This window comes from Pteronotus mesoamericanus, unplaced genomic scaffold, assembly GCF_021234165.1.
Source record: "Pteronotus mesoamericanus isolate MK-2021 breed Mesoamerican mustached bat unplaced genomic scaffold, CSHL_Meso_final scaffold_128, whole genome shotgun sequence".
Classification (NCBI taxonomy): Eukaryota; Metazoa; Chordata; class Mammalia; order Chiroptera; family Mormoopidae; genus Pteronotus; species Pteronotus mesoamericanus.
The window spans coordinates 256,672-278,853 of record NW_026555305.1 but is presented as its reverse complement, the minus strand read 5'-3'; the positions used below and the strand labels follow the sequence as shown (position 1 = coordinate 278,853).

At 43.7% G+C, this 22,182-nt stretch overlaps 1 protein-coding gene across 1 annotated transcript; it reads left to right on the top strand.

The window, feature by feature from the left end:
• The first annotated feature begins 1,768 nt into the window (after positions 1-1,768).
• Positions 1,769-14,517, top strand: LOC129082404 (zinc finger protein 256-like). Its single transcript, XM_054588115.1, has 3 exons — positions 1,769-1,801; positions 2,652-2,778; positions 11,951-14,517. The coding sequence occupies exons 1-3, from the start codon at positions 1,769-1,771 to the stop codon at positions 14,515-14,517; spliced, it is 2,727 nt and encodes a 908-aa protein (XP_054444090.1).
• The last annotated feature ends 7,665 nt before the right edge of the window (positions 14,518-22,182 follow it).

The window sequence follows — 22,182 nt, the reverse complement described above, 5'->3', positions numbered from 1 at the left end:
GTTGTTATTCCCTAAAAATACAATATAACAACTATTTACATAACATTTATATTGCATTGTATATTATAATTAATCGAGATGATTTAAATTATACAGGAGGATATATGTACACTATATGCAAATACTATGTCATTTTATATGAGGGACTTGAGCATCTACAGATTTTGGTGTCTTCAGGCTCCTGAAACCAATCCCTGGTGGATACAGAGGAACAACTGTGTATCTTAGATTATGGAATAAGAAATATTATATGGATAAAAATGTTCCTCAGTGGGCAGGACATAATCATTGACTCTACAAAAAAGAGAGAGATTTCCTATGGGAACTAGAGGTAGAGCTTGTTAACATAAGAAATGTTCAAAGCTGTAGAGAATTTTTATAAAAAAATATTTGAGCCAAAATTATGGCATGTCTAGGAGCAAGATCTCAACTGCTCCTGAGAATAACAGTTCTGCAGGTCTTTTAAAATAAATTTTATTTATTTTTTTATTTTTAGAGAACGGAAGGGAGAGAGAAAGAGACGGAGAAAGAGAAGGAAACATCAATGTGTGGTTGCCTCTTGCACACTAGGCATGTGCCCTGACTGGGAATTGAACTTAGTTCACAGGCTGGTACTAAATCCGATGAGACACGCTAGCCGGGATCAGTTTTTCAGTTTTTTTATGCAGTGGAAATTAAGGAGGAAATATAAAGAAATTACATGAAGTTTTGGGAAAGCAAAGTGGGGACTGGATTACTGGATAGTTAACAACATTATGTAGTCTCTTTAGGGTTAATGCTCCCTTGAGGGCTATTATTGCTGGTATTTCAAAGGTGTGTTAACCTAGATGCGGAACAACAATGGAGATGGCTGCCCTAAAACCTTTCACTAAAAAAGTTTTAGTCCTAGGCTGGGATTATCCACATGCCCTGCTCAGATAGAAATTTATGATCAGATCAACCTGAGATATTACTTTCCATAGAAACTGCCCCCCACCCCCACCTCTGCACAAACTGCTGCTTTTTCACCTCATTCAAAATATCCACCTTCTGTCTTCTGAGCCATGGCTCTGCACGGAGTCATTTCTCCTGTTCTTGGCCAATCATCATACAAAAAAATGCAAATATTCACCTCAGACTGCAGACATTTGCAGAGCAATGACACTGTGTCCAACTATGCCTGCACTATTTTATGTGTGAATGACTCTACAGAAGGATATGTCATTTTCGACCAGGAGATTTGAGAGCATCTCAAACATTTTTGTCTTCTGAGAGCAGGCTGAGCTTCACGGAAAAATAAATGTCTGTCGCTCCAGACATCCTTTATTTTGCCTCAAGAGTTAGGAACATCGCTTTTGTTAAACCCCTTGCAGAGCAAACCTTCCAGTAGACCAGGATGGGAAACTCCTTTCTTGCGGCCTATGGAACCGTGAGAACTACCTTACCCAGAAAACCGAGGGCGGAGTTGAGCCAATGACACATCAGGATGAAAGTTTTTCCTTCAGATCTCAGCCCCTTGGGGCGGGACTGGCGACGCGTTCCTCGTGGCGGGCATTTTCTCAGCTCACCGGCGTCGGTGGGGACAGAGCTGACGAAACAAGTAGGCGCAGGGCGTTGTTGTCTTCACTGCAGACACTGGTGTGAGGCTGGGCGATGCCGCCTGGGTGACCCGCGCCACGGCTGATACCAGGAGCACTGTCTCCGCGGCCCCTCACCTCTCCCGCCTCTCGGACTGCTCCCCCCGCCCTCTGCAACCGCCGCTCGCGCCCCGCTCCGCTCGCTGAGCCGGATGGCGGCGGCCGCGCTGAGGCGCCCGGCTGAGGTGAGCGCGCGCCCCCCGGGCCCTTTCCCCCCCGAGCCCCGCAGCCCGGCGGCGGGGCGCCCGTCACGTCCTGCAGCCCCGGCCCCCGCGTCCGGGCCGGGAGGGAGGCTGAGCGGAGGCGCGAGGGTCGTGGCTTCGGAGGGGCAGCGAGTACAGGGCAGAGCGGCCCGGGCTCCCGCGCCTCTGAAACGTGCGTGGCGCCCTGGGTGCCCGATAATGGAGTGAAGGTGCGGGCGGGCCGGCGGGACTGCAGAGCCCCGCCGGGGGCTCCCCCGCGGCGGGAGCCGTCCGAGGGCGGCGTGGAGCCGGACGGCGTTGGAGGGCCGCGCGCTCTCGCCGGGGGCCGGGGGCCGCGCGCCCGCGTGAGCGGGGAGAGACGCCTGTGAAGCAGGGCAGGGCGGCCGCAGAGCCGTGGGGGTGGGACTGTGGGGCCCGCCGGTGTTCGGGGGAAGCGGGCGCACGGCGGCGCGCGCACGGGTAGGTGGTGGGGCCGATGGCCCCGAGGCCGTGGGGCGGGACCCGGTGAAGCGGGAGCGCCCCTTTGCCGAGTGTCGCAGGTGGAGCCTGGGCGCCCCCGGGGGGACTTGCTGGGCAGGAGGGACGGGGCCCTGCAGGGACGTCCCCGGGCTTGGATGAGGTCTGCGCGTCCCGCTGCCCGGTGCCGAGGGCTGCTGCTCACCGTCCTCACGGCCCCGAGGGGTGAGGAGACCCCGCTGGGAGCAGGGCGTGGTGTCCCCTCTGATCGGGGAGCCCTGGGGGAGGGTGAGCAGGGGGAAGACGTGTGAGGTGACGGACTGGGAGGTTCTCAGGAAGACCGAGTCCGTGGTTTCCTCTGTCCGCATCTTGACAGGCCAGCGTGACCTTTGAGGACGTCGCCGTGCACTTTTCCTGGGAGGAATGGAGGCTCCTTGACGGGGCTCAGAGACGCCTGTACCTCGACGTGATGCTGGAGAACTTCGCTCTGACTTCCTCTCTAGGTAGGACTTCGGTAGTGTCATCAGCGATGTGGACTGGGCTCTGTCCCTGTGGACCACAGGCCCTGCTTCCTTCTGCTGTGTTTCTAGGGCGGGTGGTTGCCCTGCCCTCTTCTCTGGGCTGCAGCCCCGATACCTGCTGCACTGCCCCCTTCTCACAGGGACACATTGCGGGAAGCACAGGTCATTCCACTGCACTTGCCCCTCCCTCCTCTCGTCACTGTGTCCAGATCCCTGGTGCTTGTTTTGATCCCTTCCTTAAGCTGACATTTCCTAGGACCTCCCTGTGCCATAAATTGCGAGCATTGTCATCGTCATCGTCATCGTCATCGTCAGTATTTACCGTGGGCTGTTTTTCAAGACCCTTTTGCCTGGTTTGTAGAGTTTTGTTTAGATCTTTTGTCTGTTTTTGTTCCAGTGCGCTGATGTGTTAAATGGTGTGCATTTAAAGTGTACAATCTGATGGTGGATTTATGTATATATTGTGAAATAATTACCATGATCAAGTTAGTGAACACTTCCCTCACCCAATATACTCATTTGAGGGGTGGGTAATAGTGCTTAAGATATACTCTCCCAGTAACTTTTAAGTGTACAATGGAGTATTATTAACTGTAATCAACATGTTTTTCATTAGATCCTCAGAACTTATTTATCTTATAACTAAAAGTTTGTACATTTTGACTAATATCTCCCCAGTATGTCCTCCCTCTGGCTCTGTCATTCTCTTATTTCTGTGAGTTTAACTCTTTATTTATTTATGTTTTTTATATAAGTGATACCACACAATATTTATCTTCCTGTGACTGGCTTATTTCATTTTGCATAATGCTCTCCAAGTGTATACAAGTTGTCGCATATGTCAGGACTTAACTCTTTTTTTCTTTGTTCCTTTGTTTTTTAATTTTTATTGCTTTTATTTTTTTGACTGAAGAATTTCCTTTTCTAAGGTTGAATAATATTTCAAGGACACATGTGTGCGTGTGTGTATACCATCCCTTTTTTTAAACCAGTGTTCTATGAACAGACACTTCTGTTGTTTCATGCCTTGTGTATTGTGAATAATGGTGCAGGGAACATGAGAGTGCAGATATCTGTTATGCATTTCCTTTGGATATATGACAAGAAATGGGGCTGGTGTGGTTCAGTGGATTTGAACGCCTGCCTGCAAATCAAGGGGTCACTGGTTCGATTCCCAGTAAGGGCACATACCTAGGTTGCAAGCCAAGTCCCCAGAGGTGTTTCTCTCTCTCCCTCCTTTCCCCTCTCTCTAAAAATAAATAAATAAGTAATATCTGTTAAAAAAAAAAAAGCAGTGGAATCACTAGCTCATAAGGTAGTTATACTTTGCATTTTTTGAGATATTTCCATGCTGTTTTTCATAATACCTTTATGAATTTACCTTCCCACCAATCGTGTACTAGTGTTCCCTTCTTTCTACACATTTGCCAACACTTATCTCTTGTCTTTTTAATGATAGCCCTCCTCGTATAATATCTCATTGTGATTTGTATTTACATTTTCCTGCTTATTTTTGAGAACGTGTAATTTTATATTAAAATTTACCTGTTAGCTACTTAATCAGTACCTTTGTATATATTTTAATCAGATTATTCTTTTGCTTTGTGAGTACTTTATATTATAAATATATTATTACCCCTACTCTGGCTGGTGTGGCTCAGTGGATTGAGCACTGCCTGTGAACCAAAGAATTGCTGGTTCAATTCCCAGACAGGGCACATGCCTGGGTTGCAGGCCAGGTTCCCTGGTTGAGGCCACGTGAGAGGCAACCACACATTGATGTTTCTCTCCCTCTCTTTCTCCCTTCCTGTCCCGCTCTCTAGGAAGTAAATAAATAAAATTTTTAAAAAAAACTTAAAAAAAGATTTTACTTATTTATTTTTAGAAAGAGGGAAAGGGAAGGAGAAAGAGCGAGAGAAACATCAATGTGAAGGAGATAGATTAATCAGTTGCCTCTCACACATCCCCACCTGGGGACAGGGCCCACAACCCAGGCATGTCTCCCGACTGGGAATTGAACCAGTGACCTTTGGGTTCACAGGCTGGCACTCAATCCACAGAGCCACACCAACCAAGGCTATACGTGGGATTCTTTAATGAGTTCTTTATTCTAATCCATTTCCCTGTATGTCTGCTTTTATGTCAGTGTCATACTTTTTAATGTATGATAAGTGTAGCTTCATAATATAATTTGAAATTAGGAAGTCTACTTTTAGCTTTGACCTCGCTCAAGGTTGCTGCCCTGGCTAGTGTGGCTCAGTAGATTGAGCACCAGCCTGCGAACCAGTCACCAGTTGATTACCTGTCAGGGCACACGCCTGGGTTGCAGGCCAAGTACCCAGTCAGGGACATGGGAGAATCAACCACACTCTGATTTTTCTCTCCGTCTTTCTACCTCTCTTCCCCTCTCTCTGAAAATAAATAAAATCTTTAAAAAAGAAAGATTGCTTTGGCTATTTGAGGCCATTTGTGGTTCTTTGTGAATTTTAGGCTTCTCTCTATTTCCACAAAAGAATTCCATTGGAATTTTAATAGGAATTGCACTGGAGCTGTACATTGTATTGGGTAGTATGGACATTTTAACAATAATAATTTTTCCAATCCAAGAACATGGAATATCTTTCCATTTGTTTGTGTCTTCAGTTTTTGTTTTCATTAATGTCTTATAGCGTTCAGTGTCCAGATCTTCCACCTCCTATGTTGTACTTATGTGTATGTATTTACTGTTTTTGATGATTATTGTTAATGGAATTACTTTCTTAATTTTTTATTTTTACTTTTGGGGTTTCATTTTTAATTTAATTTTATTTTTTCCATTACCTTTATCCCACTGTACCCTCTGCCATCTCCAAACTAATCCCTACCCCCTTTCTTTTCTTGAAAAAATATTTTATTAATTTTTAGAGAGAGGGGAAGGGAGGGAGAAAGAGCGAGAGAAGCAACAATGAGAGGAAGAAGCATTTACCTGTTGCCTCTTACATGCCTCCAACCTGGGACCTAGCTGGCACCCAGGCATGTGACCTGACTGGGAATCAAACAAATGACTCTTCTGTTTACAGGCCAGTTCATCTACTGAGCCACACCAGCCAAGGCCCCCCCCCCGCCTTCCTTAATTTCTTATTGAAATATTTTATTGTTAGTATATAGAAATGCAAGTGACTTTTGTATGTTGACTTACTGTCTTGCAACTCTACTGAATTAGGGTTTTGTATAAATAAGATTGTGTCTTTTGCGAACACAGTTTTACTTATTTTGTGATTTTGATGCCTTTTATTTTTTCTGCTTAAGTGCTCTGGCTAGGACTTGCAGTATTATGTTGAATAAAGGTGAGGAGAGTGGGCATATTTGTCTTGTTCCTGATTTTAAAGGAAAAGCATATATATATATATATATATATATATATATATATATATTTGCTTTTAACCTTTGAGTATGATGTTAGTGTGAGCTTATTGTATATGGCCTTATTATGTTGAAGTATATTCCTTTCATACATACTTTGTTGAGTTTTTAATGTACAAGTGTACTCATTTTTGTTAGGTGCTTTTTCTACATTTAATGAGTTGATCATATGATTTTTCTTCCTCATTCTGTTAATATGGTGTATTATGTTTTTTGATTTGCATATAACAAACCGTCTTGGCATCCCAGAGATAAATCCTACTTGACCATAAATTAGGATTCCTTGAATACGTTGTTGTTTGGTTTGATAGTATTTTGCTTAGGATTTTTCCTTCTGTGTTGATCAAAAATATTGACCTGTTCTTTTCTTTTGTTGTATTCTTTTTATCTTGCATTGATATCAGGGTAATGCTGACCTTGTAAATAGTTTGGAAAAGTTTTTTTCTCTTCAATGTTTTGAAAGAGTTGAGTAAAGATTGATATTAATTCCCTTTTTAAAATCTATTGATTTTAGAGAGAGGGGTTTGGAGAGAGAGAGAGAGAGAGAGAGAAAGACGGTCAGAGAGACAATCGATTTTGTTGTTCTACTCATCCATGCATTCATTAGTTGCTTCTTGTATTTGCTCTGACTGTAAAGTGAACCTGAAACCTTGTTTTATCAGGTGGGCGCTCTAACTAATTGGTCTACCTGGCCAGGGCTGACATTAATTCTTACTACAATTTTTGGTAGAATTCACCAGTGAATCTGTCTTGTGCTGAGGTTTTCTTTGCTGGGAGATTTTTGATTAATGATTCTATTTTCTTAATATTTGGTCTATTCAGAGTTTCATTTCTTCATGATTCGGTCTTAGTGGGTTGGTTTTAAAAAAAAAATTTATTGATTGATTCTAGAGAAAGAGAAGAAGGGGAAAAGAGATTGAGAGAGAGAGAGTCTATGGCCATACAACCCTGAATGCACCTGATCTCATCTGATCTCGGAAGCTAAGCAGGGTCGGACCCGGTTAGTACTTAGAAGGGAGAGAGAGAGAGAGAGAGACATCTTTTTTCATTCTGCTTATTCGTGCATCCATTGGTTGCTCTTTGTATGTGCGCTGATGGGAGATCAAACCCACATACTTGGTGTATTGAGACAATGCTCTAACCAAATGAGCTACCAGTCCAGGGCAGTAGGCTGTATGTTTCTAGTAATTTATCTATTTCTTTCAGTTTGTTTTGTTTTATTTAATTGTTCTTAGAAGTCTCTTATGATCTTTGTGTTTTTGTAATATTGGTTGTCATGTTTCTGCTTTCATTTTAAACTTCATATATTTGAGTCACTTTTCTATGTTAGTCTTGCTATGGGTTTGTCAATTTTGTATCTTTTCAAAAACCAGCTCTTTGTTAATCTTCTCTATTAATTTCTTCTATTCTGTATTTTATTTAATTTTTGCTCTGATATTTGTTATTTCCTTCCTTTACTAGATTTGAACTCAGTTTGTCCTCTTTTTTCTTGTTCCTTGTGGTGTAAAGTTAAGTTGTTTTTTGAGAATTTTCTTTTTCTTCCCTTTTTTTTTTCCTGAACAGGTTTTATTACGCAGAGGGGGTGGGGTTCTGTCATACTTGGCTGCTGCCTTCCTCATGGCTGCAAGGACATTGCTCAGCTCCTCTCTCTTCCTCTTGGCACGGATGTGTGTCCCCACCCTTCTCTTGATGAATTTCAGGGCCCTCTTGTCCTTAGAGACTTCAAGCAGCTCCATGGTGCGCCGTTCATAGGGGGCAAAGCCACACACCTCTCGGATCATGTCCTGCAGGAAATCGGTGCGCTGGGTGACGCGCCTGCTGCGGCGGCGGCGGCCCTTATTGCTATAAACTTTATTCTTAGACCTGCTTTTGTTGCATCCTGGCAGTTTTATTTCCATTGTTGTTTGTAACCAAATTATTTTATTTTATTTTATTGTTTTTCTTTAACCTACTAGTTGTTCAGTAATGTATTGTTTAATGTCTACATATCTGTGAACTAGCCAGCTTTTATCCTACTATTGGTTTATAGATTCAAGGCCTTGTGGTCAGATAAGACTCTTGATATGATTTCAGCCTTATTAAATTTAAGACTGTAGCCAAACGTATGATCTCTCCTACATAATGTTTTATGTCCACCTGAGATGCATATTCTGCTATAGTTGGATGTAATAATCTATATGTCTTTATTATGTCCATTTGCTATAAAATATTATCTAAGTCAAATATTTCCTATTGATTTTCTGTCTAGAAGATTTAACTATAGTAGAAAGTTGAGTAGTGAAGTCTACTATTGCTATTTTATTGGCTGTCTTTTCTATGGTCCAGTCTGTTGATACTTGCTTAATATATTTATTTGCACTGGTGTTGGGTACATATATATTTATAATTGATATATTTTCTTAAGAATTGAATTCTTTATCATTATATAATGACTTTCTTTGTCTCTTATGACAGGTTTTGAGTTAAAGTCTATTTTGTCTGGTATAGCTACTTACAAGTATAAGCCTAGTCTCTTTTGACTTCCATTTGCATGGATGATAATGATGTTGATGATGATTATTTTGGTTTCTTCTCTTTCACTCTATTTCAGTCCTTAAAGCTGAAGTGAGTCTCTTGCAGGCAAGATATATTTAGGACTTTTTTTTTAACCTGTTAAGCTACCGTATGTGATTTGATTGGAGAATTTTGTAAGTACTTGATGATTGCCATCTTGTTCATTTTTGTCTGGCTGTTTTGTAGTTCCTTTGTTTCCATTTTCCTTTCTTGCTATCTTTCTTTGTGAGTTTATGATTTTTCATACTTACATGCTTTGATTTTTTTCTACCTTTATTTTTTGTTTATCTACTGTAGGCTTTGCTTTGTGATTATCATGAAGTTTACCTAAAACATCTTAGAGTTATAGCAGTCTATATTCATCTGATAATCACCAATCACATACAAAAAGTACCCTTTTAGTATTTAATCTGTCTGTGTTTTATGTTTTTTCCTTTTTCTTTTCTTTCTTTCCTTCCTTCCTTTCGTTTTCTTTTTTTTGTCTTTTTTTTTTTTTTTTTTAAGAAAGATGTGGGCCACATTGGGTTGCATGGACTTAACTAAGAAGTAAAAGTCACAATGCAAGAAGGGAGCCAAGGCCAGGCTGCTTTTAGCTCACCAAAAAGTTTAGGATAGAAGAAGCAACAGGAGACAACCTAGGCAGTGCTCTATTTTGGCTCTTCAGAAACGTCATAGAAAAGAAGTAAGGCACAGTGAGTCTGGTCTTAACTCACTGAAATGTCAGAGAAAAAGGGGCCTTGGAAACAGGTTCAGGGTATAAGCTTGGGAGAAGCTGCCACTGCCCATTGTTCCCCTGTTTGCAAGTCTTGTGGGGACTCACAGGGGTTAGGAGAATAAAGTAAATGTGCACGCCTGAGAAGAAAGAAAAGTGTGGGTGTGCTCCAGAGAGAATGTGCTTTTTTACTTTTTAGAGAGACAAGTAGGGAGAGATAAAGAGAAGAGGAGAAACATTGATGTGAGAGAGAAACATCTGTTGGTTGCTTCTCAAATGTGCCCTGGCTGATCCAACTTGCAACCCAGGCACATGTCCTGATTGGGAAAGGAACTGACAGCCTTTTGCATTGCAGGATGACACCCAACCAACAGAACCACGCCAGTCAGGGCTGTATTTTATATTTTTGATATCACAATCTGTACTTTTTAATTTTGTTTAGCTGATATTAAATTACTGTGTCTATAGTTATTTATTTATTTATTAGAGAGAGGGGGAAAGGAAGGAGAAAGAGAGGGAAAGAAACATCAGTGTATGGTTGCTTTCCACGGGTTCTCTACTGGGGACCTGGCCCACAACCCAAGCAGGTACCCTGATTGAGAATTGAACCAGCAACCCTTTGGTTTGCAGGTCGGGACCCAATCCACTGAGCCACACCAGCCAGGTATAGTTGTTTTTAATAGTCATGGTTTTTGTCCTTAATACTAGAGTTAAATAATTAACACAAAACCATATTACAGTATAAGTGTATTCTGAATTTAACTACATACTTACCTTTTCAGATGTGCTCTATATTTTCATATATTTCTGTGTTACTGATTAGTGTCTGTTTCATCTTGAAGAACTCCCGTTAGTATTTTTGGTAAGGCAGGTTGAGTGGTAGTGAACTCCCTTGGGTTTTTTTCATCTAGGAAAATCTTCATTTTCTCTATATTTTTGAAGGACAGTTTTGCTAGGTGAAGTGTAATTATTATATTTTATTTTATTTTAATTTTCACCAAAGGCCATTCTTATTGACCTTAAAGAGAGGGGAAGGGATGGAGAGAAAAACATTGATATGAGAGAGACATGTGGATTGATTGCCTCTTGTATGTATGACTGGGGACCTTGACATATCAGGACAATGCTCTAACCAACTGAACTTCCCAACCAGGGCTATTTTGAATTCTTTGTCCAGCACTTTGTTGGCTTCACTTGCTGGAAACCTGTTGTGCTCCTATGGTTCTTGGCTTTTTTGTGTGTGTATCTCTTACAAACTTTTGATGTCGCTGCATTTGATGGAGCAGTCCCCCTTCCTTCCATTACAGGGTTTTTTGGTGTATAAAGGTCTTCGCCTTGGGTTGCTTGTGAGGTCATTGAACTGATGTTGTGTGGCAATTTTGCCTCTGTCAGCTGAGGTAAAGGATAGGAAATACTGTAGGTTTTCTCAATAGCCAAGGCTGCAAGGTGAAATCACAGGTACTGGTCATGTTGAAGCTGGTTAGGCTGTGTTGTCAACACTGTGCTTTGATCATACCAGGACTGGTTTGGCTTTTTTAAAGATTTTATTTATTTATTTTTAGAGATAGGGGAAGGGAGGGAGGAGAAAGGGAGAGAAACATCAATGTGTGGACAGGGCCAGGACTGTTTTCATTTAACCAGTGTTTTGTTGTCATTGCCAGTGCTGAACCCCATTTCTTTTCTTTTCTTTCTTAAGATTTTATTTATTTAATTTTGGAGAGGGAGAAAGGCAAGGAGAAAGACACAGAAACACTAATACAAGTAAAAAACACTGCTTGGTTGCCTCATATGCACACGAGCAAGGACCAAACCCCCAATGCCAGGCATGTGCCCTGACAGAGTAGAACCCTCAGTATTTTGCTTAGCAAAATGACGCCCAACTGAGCTACATCAGTCAGGGCCAAACTCCATTTCAAATTTACTTTCCTTACTGTTGCTACTTTGGTAATTAGTCAATTCTACTTCTTTACCTCATTCAGCCTGACTTCTAGTCCATGGAGGATCTCTACTTCCTTATACTTCATATCCCAAACATTTCTCTCATCTCTTCCTCTGTTACTCTGTGCCATGGGTCCACACATGCTGTGAGATTAGTGTGCATCTTTACATTGGCCTTGAATGGCAGCTACTCTGCTGCAGTTGGTTTTTCCTGGGTTTAGACGTGTGCCTCTACACAGCCTCCCATCACAGGCAGAAAAGGTCCTTTAGGAATCCTTTTTCCAAGGAGCAAATTTTAGAACATTCTTATCTTCTTTGTGTTACACCTTATTCTTGTGTCCTTTCCCTGGTGTGAACTTTACCATTTTGGGTATTTTTGTCTTAGAGGTGTAGTAATGCTCAAGAGCCACTTCCCGAACCACATTTTAACTCCCCTCATTGAAAACCATTCCATAGATTCATTCCTAGATGTAACAGATATAGTTTTTTGATGACACTGCTCCGTTCCCATAGTCAACATGTACTTCACCAGAGTTTATTTGCATTCAGGTGGCTGCTGTGGACCAGAGGACGTCGAAGCCCCCTTTGAACAGAATGTTTCTGTGGGAGTGTCACCAGCCAGCATCTCCAGGGCAGCTCTGTCTTCCCTGCAGACCCACTTCTGTCAGACTTGTGGTCCAGTCTTGAGAGACATAATCCAGTTGGCTGAGCACCAGGGAACACCACACAGCCACAGAGTGTTCAGGTGTGAGGTATGTATGAAGCAATTTAATTGCAGTGCAAACCTCCGAGCACACCAGAAGCAGCACCTGGGAGAGAAACCCTTGAGAAGCAGTGTGGACGGGGGCTCGCTTGTGAAGAGCTATAAATTCCGTGTTTCAGAGAAGCCCTTGACTTGTGATGGAGTTGAGAAGGACTTCCTGTCTCCCTCGGAACATCTACAGCAGCAGACCACACAGGCCAGGGAGGAGCCCACCAAAATCACCCAGAGTGAGGCAACTATAGAAAAGAAAAAAACTCTTTTGACCTGGGCAGAATGTAAGAAAGTCTTCAGCCCTAGACCCACACATGCTCAGGACCGGGACATCCGCACTGGAAGACAGCGTGTTGTGTGCCCTGAGTGTGGGAAAGCATTTAGGAATCAGTTCTCATTAGTTGTTCACCAGAGAGTTCACACTGGTGAAAGCCTCCATGTGTGTAGCAAATGTAGCATGTCTTTTAGGCGAACCTCAGCCCTTAGTCATCATCAAAGAATTCATTGTAGGTCAAGACAGTACAAGTGCAGCAAATGTGGGAAGTCCTTTAACAAAAAATTTGTCTTCATTTATCCCTGGAGAAGTCACACTAAAAAAACATATGACTTGTGCCATGAATGTGTGCAATTGTTCAGCCATAGGTCCATCTTTATTAGACAACGGGTGATCCACTCTGGAGAAAGGCGTTATGAGTGCATGCAATGTGGGAAAGCCTTTAGACGAAAATTTTACCTCATTGTACACATGAGAGTTCACACTGGAGCAAGACCTTATCAGTGTAGTGAATGTGGGAAATGTTTTACCAATAATTCAGTACTTATTTTACACCAGAAAGTACATACAGGAGAAAGGCCTTTTGAGTGCATTAAATGTGGGAAATCCTTTACCAGTAGTTCAATATTTATTCTGCATCAGAGAGTACACACAGGAAAAAGGCCTTATGAGTGCACTGAATGTTGGAAATCCTTTAGCCATGAGTCGTACCTCACTCAACACCGGATAGTTCATAGCGGAAGAAGGTCTTATGAATGTAGTGAATGTGGGAAGTCTTTCACGTCTCGACCAGGCCTCCGTTATCATGAGAGTGTTCACAGTGGTCCCAGGTCTTATGAGTGTAGTAAATGTGGGAAATCTTTTACTTCTCGTCCCGGCCTTCGTTACCATCTGAGAGTTCACGCTGGAAGAAAGCCTTATAAGTGCAGTGAATGTGAAAAATCTTATAGCCAAAGGTCCAACCTCATCCAACATCAGAGAGTTCACACAGGTGAAAGGCCTTATCAGTGCAGTGAATGTGGGAAATGTTTTACCTCTAGCTCTGCTTTTCATTATCATAAGAAAGTTCACACTGGAGAAAGGCCTTATCAGTGCAGTGAATGTGGGAAATCTTTTTTATCTGTTTCTAACCTCAGCAGTCATCAGAGGGTACACACAGGAGAGAGACCCTATGAGTGCAGTGAATGTGAGAAATCTTTTATTCAAAGACATCACCTTCTTTTACACCAGAGAGTTCATACAGGAGAAATGCCTTATCAGTGTAGTGAATGTGGAAAATCTTTTTCAGCTGGTTCCAACCTTAGTAATCATCAGAGAGTTCACACAGGAGAAAGGCCTTATGAGTGCAGTGAGTGTGGGAAATGCTTTATCCAAAGACACCATCTTCTTACACACCATAGAGTTCACACAGGAGAGAGGCCATATCAATGCAATGAATGTGGGAAAACATTTGCATCTGGTTTCAACCTCAGAAATCATCAGAGAGTTCATACTGGAGAAAAGCCTTATGAGTGTAGTGAATGTGGGAAATCCTTTATCCAAAAATGCTACTTTCTTATACACCTGAGAGTTCACACAGGAGAACGGCCTTATGAGTGCAGTGTATGTGGGATAGCTTTTACCACTAGGAGGAAACTCCGTTATCATCAGGGCGTTCACAGTGGACAAGGGCCTCATGAGTGCCGAGAATGTGGGAAATCTTTTACCTCTAGTTATACCCTCCGTGATCATCAGAGAGTTCATACAAGCCAAAGGCCTTATGAATGTACTGAATGTGGGAAGTCCTTTAGAGCAAATTCTTACCTCGTTGAACACTGGAGAGTTCACACTGGAGAAAAGCCTTATCAATGTACTGAATGTGGGAAATCTTTTTCCTCTGGCTCTGGCCTCCGTTATCATCACAGTATTCACACTGGGTTAAGGCCTTATGAGTGTAGTGAATGTGGGAAATCTTTTCCCAAGAGCTCAGCACTCATTCGACATCGAAGAACTCACACAGGTGAAAGGCCGTATGTGTGCAGTGAATGTGGGAAATCTTTTATCCAGAGACACCACCTTCTGGTACACCAGCGAGTTCACACAAGATAAAGGCCTTACGATTCCAGCGAATGTTGGAAAACCTTTATGGAGAGTTCCCAGTCCCATTACCACTGGGCAGTTCACACTGGAGAAAGGTGTGTGAGTTAAACAATGTGGAAAATCCTTTAGCCATAAGTTTTACTTTTCTTAACACCCGAGACTTGTTACTGCAAAATGGTTTTGTAAGTGTACGAAATTAGGAAATGTCTTACCTGTATCTGGAGTTAGTTATCTGATAATTCACACAGGATGAAGGCCTTATGGTGTAGCAAAGGTAAAAAATCCTTTACCCATTGCTTCACAGCCTTTTCACCACCAAAGAGTTCAGCCAGGAGAAAGGCCTTATGAGTGCACAGGATGTAGAAAACCCATAAAGAGTTTACTTTATTTTCCTGTGTAGAATTTACGCTAGAGCAAGACCATAGCTGAGATGTGCGAAGGAATGTGCACTTTTCTTGTTTGGTATTCTGACACTGGGAGAAACCGTGAGAAGCCGTGTATCTCAAGTTGATGTCCTGTATCCAGTTGCCCACAGTTGGGAGATTTGCCCTGAGTTTTAGTTACGTGGGAAGCATGTGTATCTATGTTGCACTTTGTAACCTGCCGGGGGTCTTCACCATTTTCTGTTGTGAAAGTCTTTTCACTCTAGCACGTGGCGGGTGCCCACAGTTTGTGCCCATTACCATCCTACTGTGCTGACTTCTGTTGTGTCGTGTGTTGGAGGAAAATAGGAGTTACCTGAGCTCTTTGGAGTCGCACTGGGCAGAAATCCACCCCTTTATTGACTCAGAGAATATCGCATGAGTCTGGTTGGAGGGCCATGTTCTCCCAGGAATTTTTTCAGCTTGCAAGTTGCCAACCTGAACTCGTTGCTGCACGTGGCTTTGGTTTGTTCAGTACTGTTGAATTCCTTACTGTGTCAGTTTTCGTTTATTTTCTGAGTTCTATTTAGTGTGTGGTATGTCTCCCAAACAGATTTGGGCTCCACAAGTATGAAAGGTGAACATTTTCAGGAGGATCCCCAACTTTGTGTTCTTCCTAAGGACAGTATAATGGCAAAATACAGCTCACAGGATTTTACCAAATTTGCGTTCTTTCTAGGAAGGGCTGCAGGGCTTTGAGGTCTTCCCGTGAAGCCTAGAAGCTATGAGTTTTAGGAGACTGAGAAATCACCCTAAAAGATAAAATAAGTGAAAAAGAAAACAAAACAAAAAAAAAGAAACCACCCCATGGAGGGGTCCGATGTGACAGTCTCAAGAGCTTCTCAGAGCAGCACGAATTTTCCCGTTGTTCACAGGGGATAATCTCAGGGGATGTGGAAGGGAATCTGTCTCCTAGGTCCTGCAGTGAACCATGCGTTCTGATGTTTTGATTCCATGGGTGACGGTGTCTGGTTTTAAGACCATCGGGACTAGAGGAAACCATAACTGCTACTGAAGTGACGCTGGATTTGTAGGGATTGGAGACTTTAGCCAACACGATGGAATGTGCTTCTGAAAGGGAATTCACAAGTGTTTCCGTAAAGGTGGCTGTGGAGGATCAGTGTGCATTGCAGTTCTCAGGATCTCCAGTTGTGTGTCTGTCTTTTTTTTTTTTTTTTTATGATGTAATTTATTTATTTTTAGAGAGAGGGGAAAGAGAAGAGAAAGAGAGGGAGAGGAACATCGATGTGTGAGAGATACCTAGGTAGGTTGCCCCTTGCTTGCCCCCAACTGGGACCAGGCGGCAACCCAGGAATGTGCCCTGGCTGGGAATGGCGCTTCTGACTCTTTGATTCTGAGACCAGCGCTCAATCCACTGACCCACACCATCAGGGCGAGGTGTGTTATCTTGTATGGCTGAAGTCCTTGTCAGAGAAAATGTTTTGTGAATTCCTGTAGTGATGCTCACCCAAGGCCGTGTTGCACAGGCAGGAAAACAAACATACATGTAATAAACTGTGCATATTTAAAGTGTAATATTTGATGTTTTGAGGTACATATGATTCTGAAGGCATCATTGCAGTTACGGTAATGACTTCACCTGCCAGTGTATTTTTCCCCGTTGTTCTTTTGTAATCTCTCCTTGCACCTCACAGCCCTTCAAACAACTTGACTTACGTTCCCTCCTTATAGATAATTTTGTATTTTCTGTAATTTATATGATACAGTCATTAAATGTTTACTTATTTTTTGTTTCCTTTATATTTTTGCTATCTTTGGACATACCACAGTAGGCTTATCCATTCCTCCTTTTATGGACTTTTGGGGCATTTCCCTTTTTTTTATTATGGTAAATGGAGGTTGTACAAACCTATGTATACAGCCCTTTCTATGAATATATGTTTTATTTCTCTTTTGTCTCTTTTATAGTGTAGTGTCAGAGTCCCAGGAAGGTAAGTATTAACTTTTGGAAAACTAACAAATTGTGATGTGAAATGATGGTACTTGTCTGCATTCTTATCACTTATGGGAGTTTCATTTCTTCACATCACATTTAATACTTTATTTTGTTATTTTTAGTTTGGCTTTGTAAAATAGTTTGTAACGCTATCTTATCATTGTTTTAATTGCCTTTTTGTAAGCTTTCTTGATGAGTAGTTTTTCGTATGTATTTACTCTATGTATGTCTGCTCATATCTTTTGCCTATATTACAAACATTGTCCATTTTCCTTTTCTGAACAAAAAGATTTTATTTAATTTTAGAGAGAGAGGAAGGGAGGGAGTAAGAGGAAAGAAACATCAATCAGTTGCCTCTTGCATGCCCCCAAATGGAGAACCTGGTCCACAACCGGGAAATGTGCCCTGACTGGAAATCGAACAGCTGACCTTTTAATTTGCGAGCTGGAGTTCAGTCCACGGAGCCACACCGGCAAGTGCCGTTTTCCTTCTCCTTAACAACTCGGACAGTGGAGCAACAAAGATCTATGTCGGAATTTTACTCAATTTTAAGTACATGAGTGACTTCTGTGCTTAATGGATTGTTTTCAATACCAGTAAACTATATATTAACTCTTATCAAAAATTTTATGCTGTGCACAATATAATGGAAAAATAAAGCATACGCTTTTAAGATTAATCTGCATTAACATTCTCCATTTGTATCTTAAGTTGAGACATTCAGTAGTACACGTATGCCTTGCTTTGTAGTGATTGCTCATTTTCCTGGTTTGTCATTGGCGGATCGGAACAAGTGAGGAACCAGATGGAGTCAGGATGGTCTGGGCATTGAAAGCCTATGGGGAGGGAAAGAGGACCAGAGTGATGAGACTCTCCCGATGGTCTGAGTTTGAATCTTAGATCTCCAACTACCACTGTCTTGCATACACACTCATTGGTTGCTTACTGTATGTGCCTAAGACCTCGGGTGCCCTGTGCACATGAACCAGAGAAAGAGATGGACTTGCCTGAGGGAGGCTCTGTCTCGCAGAGTCTCCCTAGTCCCCACGGATGAAAAATAAATTGTCCCAGATACGATTTGCCTGTCAGGAGGAGGGGGTGGCGATCCTCTCCAGCGGAGAATGCCCTGAGCCCCTCTCTCCGAAGTGGCTCTTCTTGAGAAGGAGACGCACGCAGGGGTATAAGGCAGGCATGCGAAACTTACCAATCTCTTTCAAAGGCTATAGATAATGAATTGGAGAAACACAGAGGCCTGTCTTGAATCAGGGTCTGTGAGACACGCCGACGCCAGATGCTTGTTAAGGTAGACTCTGGGGCTTGGGAAGTATGCCCTTGCTGTGAAGTAAAACACCTGTTTTTTCCCTTATCCGGGCAGTGGGAAGCAGAGCAAGCCTCAGTAATTATATTGCATTCTTCAGGCCAGATCTCCCAGGGGACCCTCGGTGTTAAGGTGGACCCACGCGCCTCCCAGCGTTCCTGGCTTTGCGGTGGAGGCTTACAGGCAGGGCCTAGGTCGCATGGGGCTACAATCCCCGATTCGACACAAAGCGGCCCCCACCACGTCCCCTTTTCTGCATCGATACCACTTGAAGGTGGGGTGTCAAAATACTGACTCTTGGGCCTTGCCCCCACAGTGAGTGGATAGGTTTGGGTTTGGGGCTGAGAAGTCGCGTTTCTAATGAGTCCCTAGGTGCTGGTTTTTGGTGGACTGGTGCAGAGGTGGAACCTGGAGAATGTTCCTAGGGGAGGCCCTGCTGCTTCCTTCCTGCTCCAGGCCAAGGGGCCGCAGGTGTGCGCCTCCTCGTGGACACCCTCAGAGTGTCTGCAGTGAGCCAACCTGGCTAATGACGACGAGGGCTGTCCCACGACCTCCATTGTCAGGGAGACTTGTGAGGAACCCAGACACTGAAGCCGCCTAGGAACCTTCTGCTTTGGCTTGGGAATGTGATTAAACAAAGGAGGCCATTAGACTGAGGTGGGTCCAGTGCCATGCAGTCTGGGCAGCCTGGAAACCTAATTCAGAGTAAATTCTTGTAAATGCCTCAGTGGTAAGATGTGCAATCCTTAGAACTGCTGATCACGGACACCCAAGCAGCCTTTTTCAAATGAGGCAACCCCTTCCCCTCTACCCAATCCAGTCATTTTCTTGCTTTGCTTTCTTCCTGCTGAATGAAACCCTTTCCCCAAGTCTGGGTGGGGGCTGCGTGATTGGAATTGATGTTTCCTCAAATAAAACCTTCAAAGTTTAATGTACCTCAGTTTATCTTCAGACAGAACGGGTCCCCCCTCCTCTTGGTTCCAGAAAGAGAAAATACCCACAGGGCCCATCCGTGTCAATGGTGTTCTTAGAAAGGAGGCCTTCCTGGCCTCTCTGTGCCGTCCTGTTACATCCCATCCCCTGTGGCTGAGGTGGGTGCTCGAGGTGTGGTCTCTGCCTTCAGGTATGTGATGGTGACTGCTGACACAATACAAACAAAATCTCCACGTCCAGAATTTCTGTCTTCATGGGTAGCAGGAAGAGCAACAGTTTTTTAATTAAATATTTATTAAGTCAGAGTTTGATGTGCATCACAGGCAATCCAGTAAGAAATAGCAAAGCAGATAAAATCCAGTACAGGCATGTATTCAAAATAGACTGGACTAGTCCTCAAGTAACAGGACTTGACAACAGCATTTGTCAGGCAGAGCTCATCCTGTTCACTCTAGGCTTCATCTGCTCTAGGCTTCATCGGGAGGAAAGACAACATCTTTTGATAAGAAGATTGTTTTTGACATGGCAGCCAGCTGAGCCCTGAAGTTAGGCTCCTCTCCTCACATGAAATGGAGAGAGGGAGGAGATTTTCCCTTTCTGTTTTGCATTTCAAAAACCTGGCTCTCGTATGTTTCAGCTTTAAAGAGATGGCTTGTCCTTTTTTTTAAACTATTTCATTTCTTTGTTTTTATCTCTTAAGGATTTTATTTCTTTTATTTTTAGAGGGGAAGAGAGGGAGAGAAACATCAATGTGTTGTTGCCTCTCAGGAACCCCCTCCTGGGGACCTGGCCTGCAAACCAGGCATGTGCCCTGACTGGGAATTGAAGGAGTGACCTTTTGGTTCGCAGGATGGTGCTCAATCCACTGAGCCACACCAGACAGGGGCAGAGATCATTCTTGGAACAGAAATGCAGAGTCACAGAGCTGGAGGGAAAAGACCAGCAAACAAAATAACCAGTTTGTGGCTCTGCACACAACACAAAGTAGGAAATACTATATTACAGAAGCCTAAGAAAGGGGTCTTAAAAGAACAGCCCGTCCGTGTGTTAACAGTAATCATGACAGTGCCTGCAATTCTCAGCAGCCACCAGGAATCGCCTGGTGGTGTAACCACACAGGGACCTACCCCTGAGCAGGTCTGCCCAGGCACAGCCTGTAGTGTTTGAGTTCTTGTACTTTGTACACTAAAATAAAATAAAATAAAAAATACAACACAGGTCCAGGTGACTATGAGGGTATGTTAAAGCTGGGGACAGTGAAACGGGAGGCCTTGGCATCAAAGAAGCAACAGGGGAGCCTATGCTGGGCTGCCTTAGCTCGCTGGGAAGAGAGAGAAAAGGGCCCTTTGGAGACAGATTCCAGATTCCGGATGGGGGTGTTAGTCCAGGATGACCTGCTGCTGCAAGTCTTATAGGGAGGGGAATGGTGCGGGCTTGCTGCCCAGAGAAAGCGTGTGCCCTGGGCCCTTTGTCTTGAGGGTTTGGTTTTGTTTTATCCCCACCCAAGGACTTTTTCTCATTGCTTATTAGAGAATGGAAGGACCCGTGACAGAGAAACATCAATAAGATCGGGAAACACCTATTGGTTGCCTCCCATATGCACACGGACCAGGAATAGAATCTGTATTATGGGATGAGGCTCCAGCAACTGACCTGCAAGAGCCTTAGCTGTCTTGTGGGTTTTCATTATTGCAGTCAGGCATTGTAGGCACATCTCAGGGGAGGATTTCAGCAAAACGTTCATCAGTTTTCCAAGTGTGCTTTTTAAGAGTTGTTCTTTCTACTGATGGGTAAGTACGCAGGCAGAGAGAGAGTCGTTTGTTGTTGCAGCTGGTCCTGGCATAGCCCACTGGGTTTGGTTGCTTGACTGGACCTCGATATTTCCTCAAAAGAGGTGACCTTCTGTAGCTAGCTGGAAATTTTTCAGCCCGTTTGTTCAGCTGCCTGTCTCAGTTTCCATATCCCACTTGTCCTGGCTTACTGGTCTGTCTCAGAGGGAGGGGGCAGAACCTGAAAAAGGAGCTGTCACACTGTCCAAGCCAAGGGACTGTAAGCCAGGTGAGATTGACCAAGCTGACCGCAAGATTCCTGACACCCTAACCATGTCCTTTCTTTGAAGTAGGTGATGGGGGTGCTGTGGGAGAGATTTTCTGGGAGCAGAGCACGTCGCTCAGTGCCAACGCTGGAGAGTGGATGTTACTGGAGCCATGGGCCAGCTGTGGAATGACAGAAATGACTGGGGAGGGAGGAGAGACAGAGACGAGCCCAGGACTCTAGGAGGGATGCGAGGGTCTTACCCATGAACACTGTAAGTCGGGAGTTCTCCAGCATCTAATCCCAGTACACCAACCTCTGAGCGTCACGGAGGAGCTCCCATTTCTGGCTGAAATTACTGGCCATGCCCTCAAAGATCATGCGCTGTCGAAGTGGAGATGGTTCATTCTATTAGTAGAGTCTCTTCTAAAACCAAAAGTTGGTATGGTCCCCAAACACATACATCCCCTCTGTTCACTCTACTCCCAAACTTGCCACCTCAAAGAAATAACCAGTGCAGGTGCTGGCTCTAAACACATGGCTGCATTGATCACTCTCTCAGTGCACAAGAGCAAGAAAGAGGGCTGATGCCTGTTGTCTCTGGAGCCGACAAGTGGGGCTCCATGTTCTCACCATGTAGAGCAGCAAATAGACAGCAGGACTCCATGTCATTTGGCCTCAGTTGCACCGGTGCCTCCATGTCCATCTCATGTCCATTTATTCCTCAGAAGCCTTGGCCACCTGCTGGGTTATCCCCTCTTCCCAACCCCACCAGGTACCCCAGCCAGACATGCACTTGCAACACCCACCCTCCCCTTCCTGATGGATGATTAGCATTACCCTTATGGCCGGATTCCCTCCTCGTAATGTTACAAAGGACTCCCCTGCTCCACACACTAGCCACCTCGGAACATCTACAGCAGCACCCAGGGAGGAGGCAAATGAAACCACCAAGCCTTGGGCTCCGCACAAAAGAGGGAAACTCATTTTACCTCAGGAGAATGTAGAAA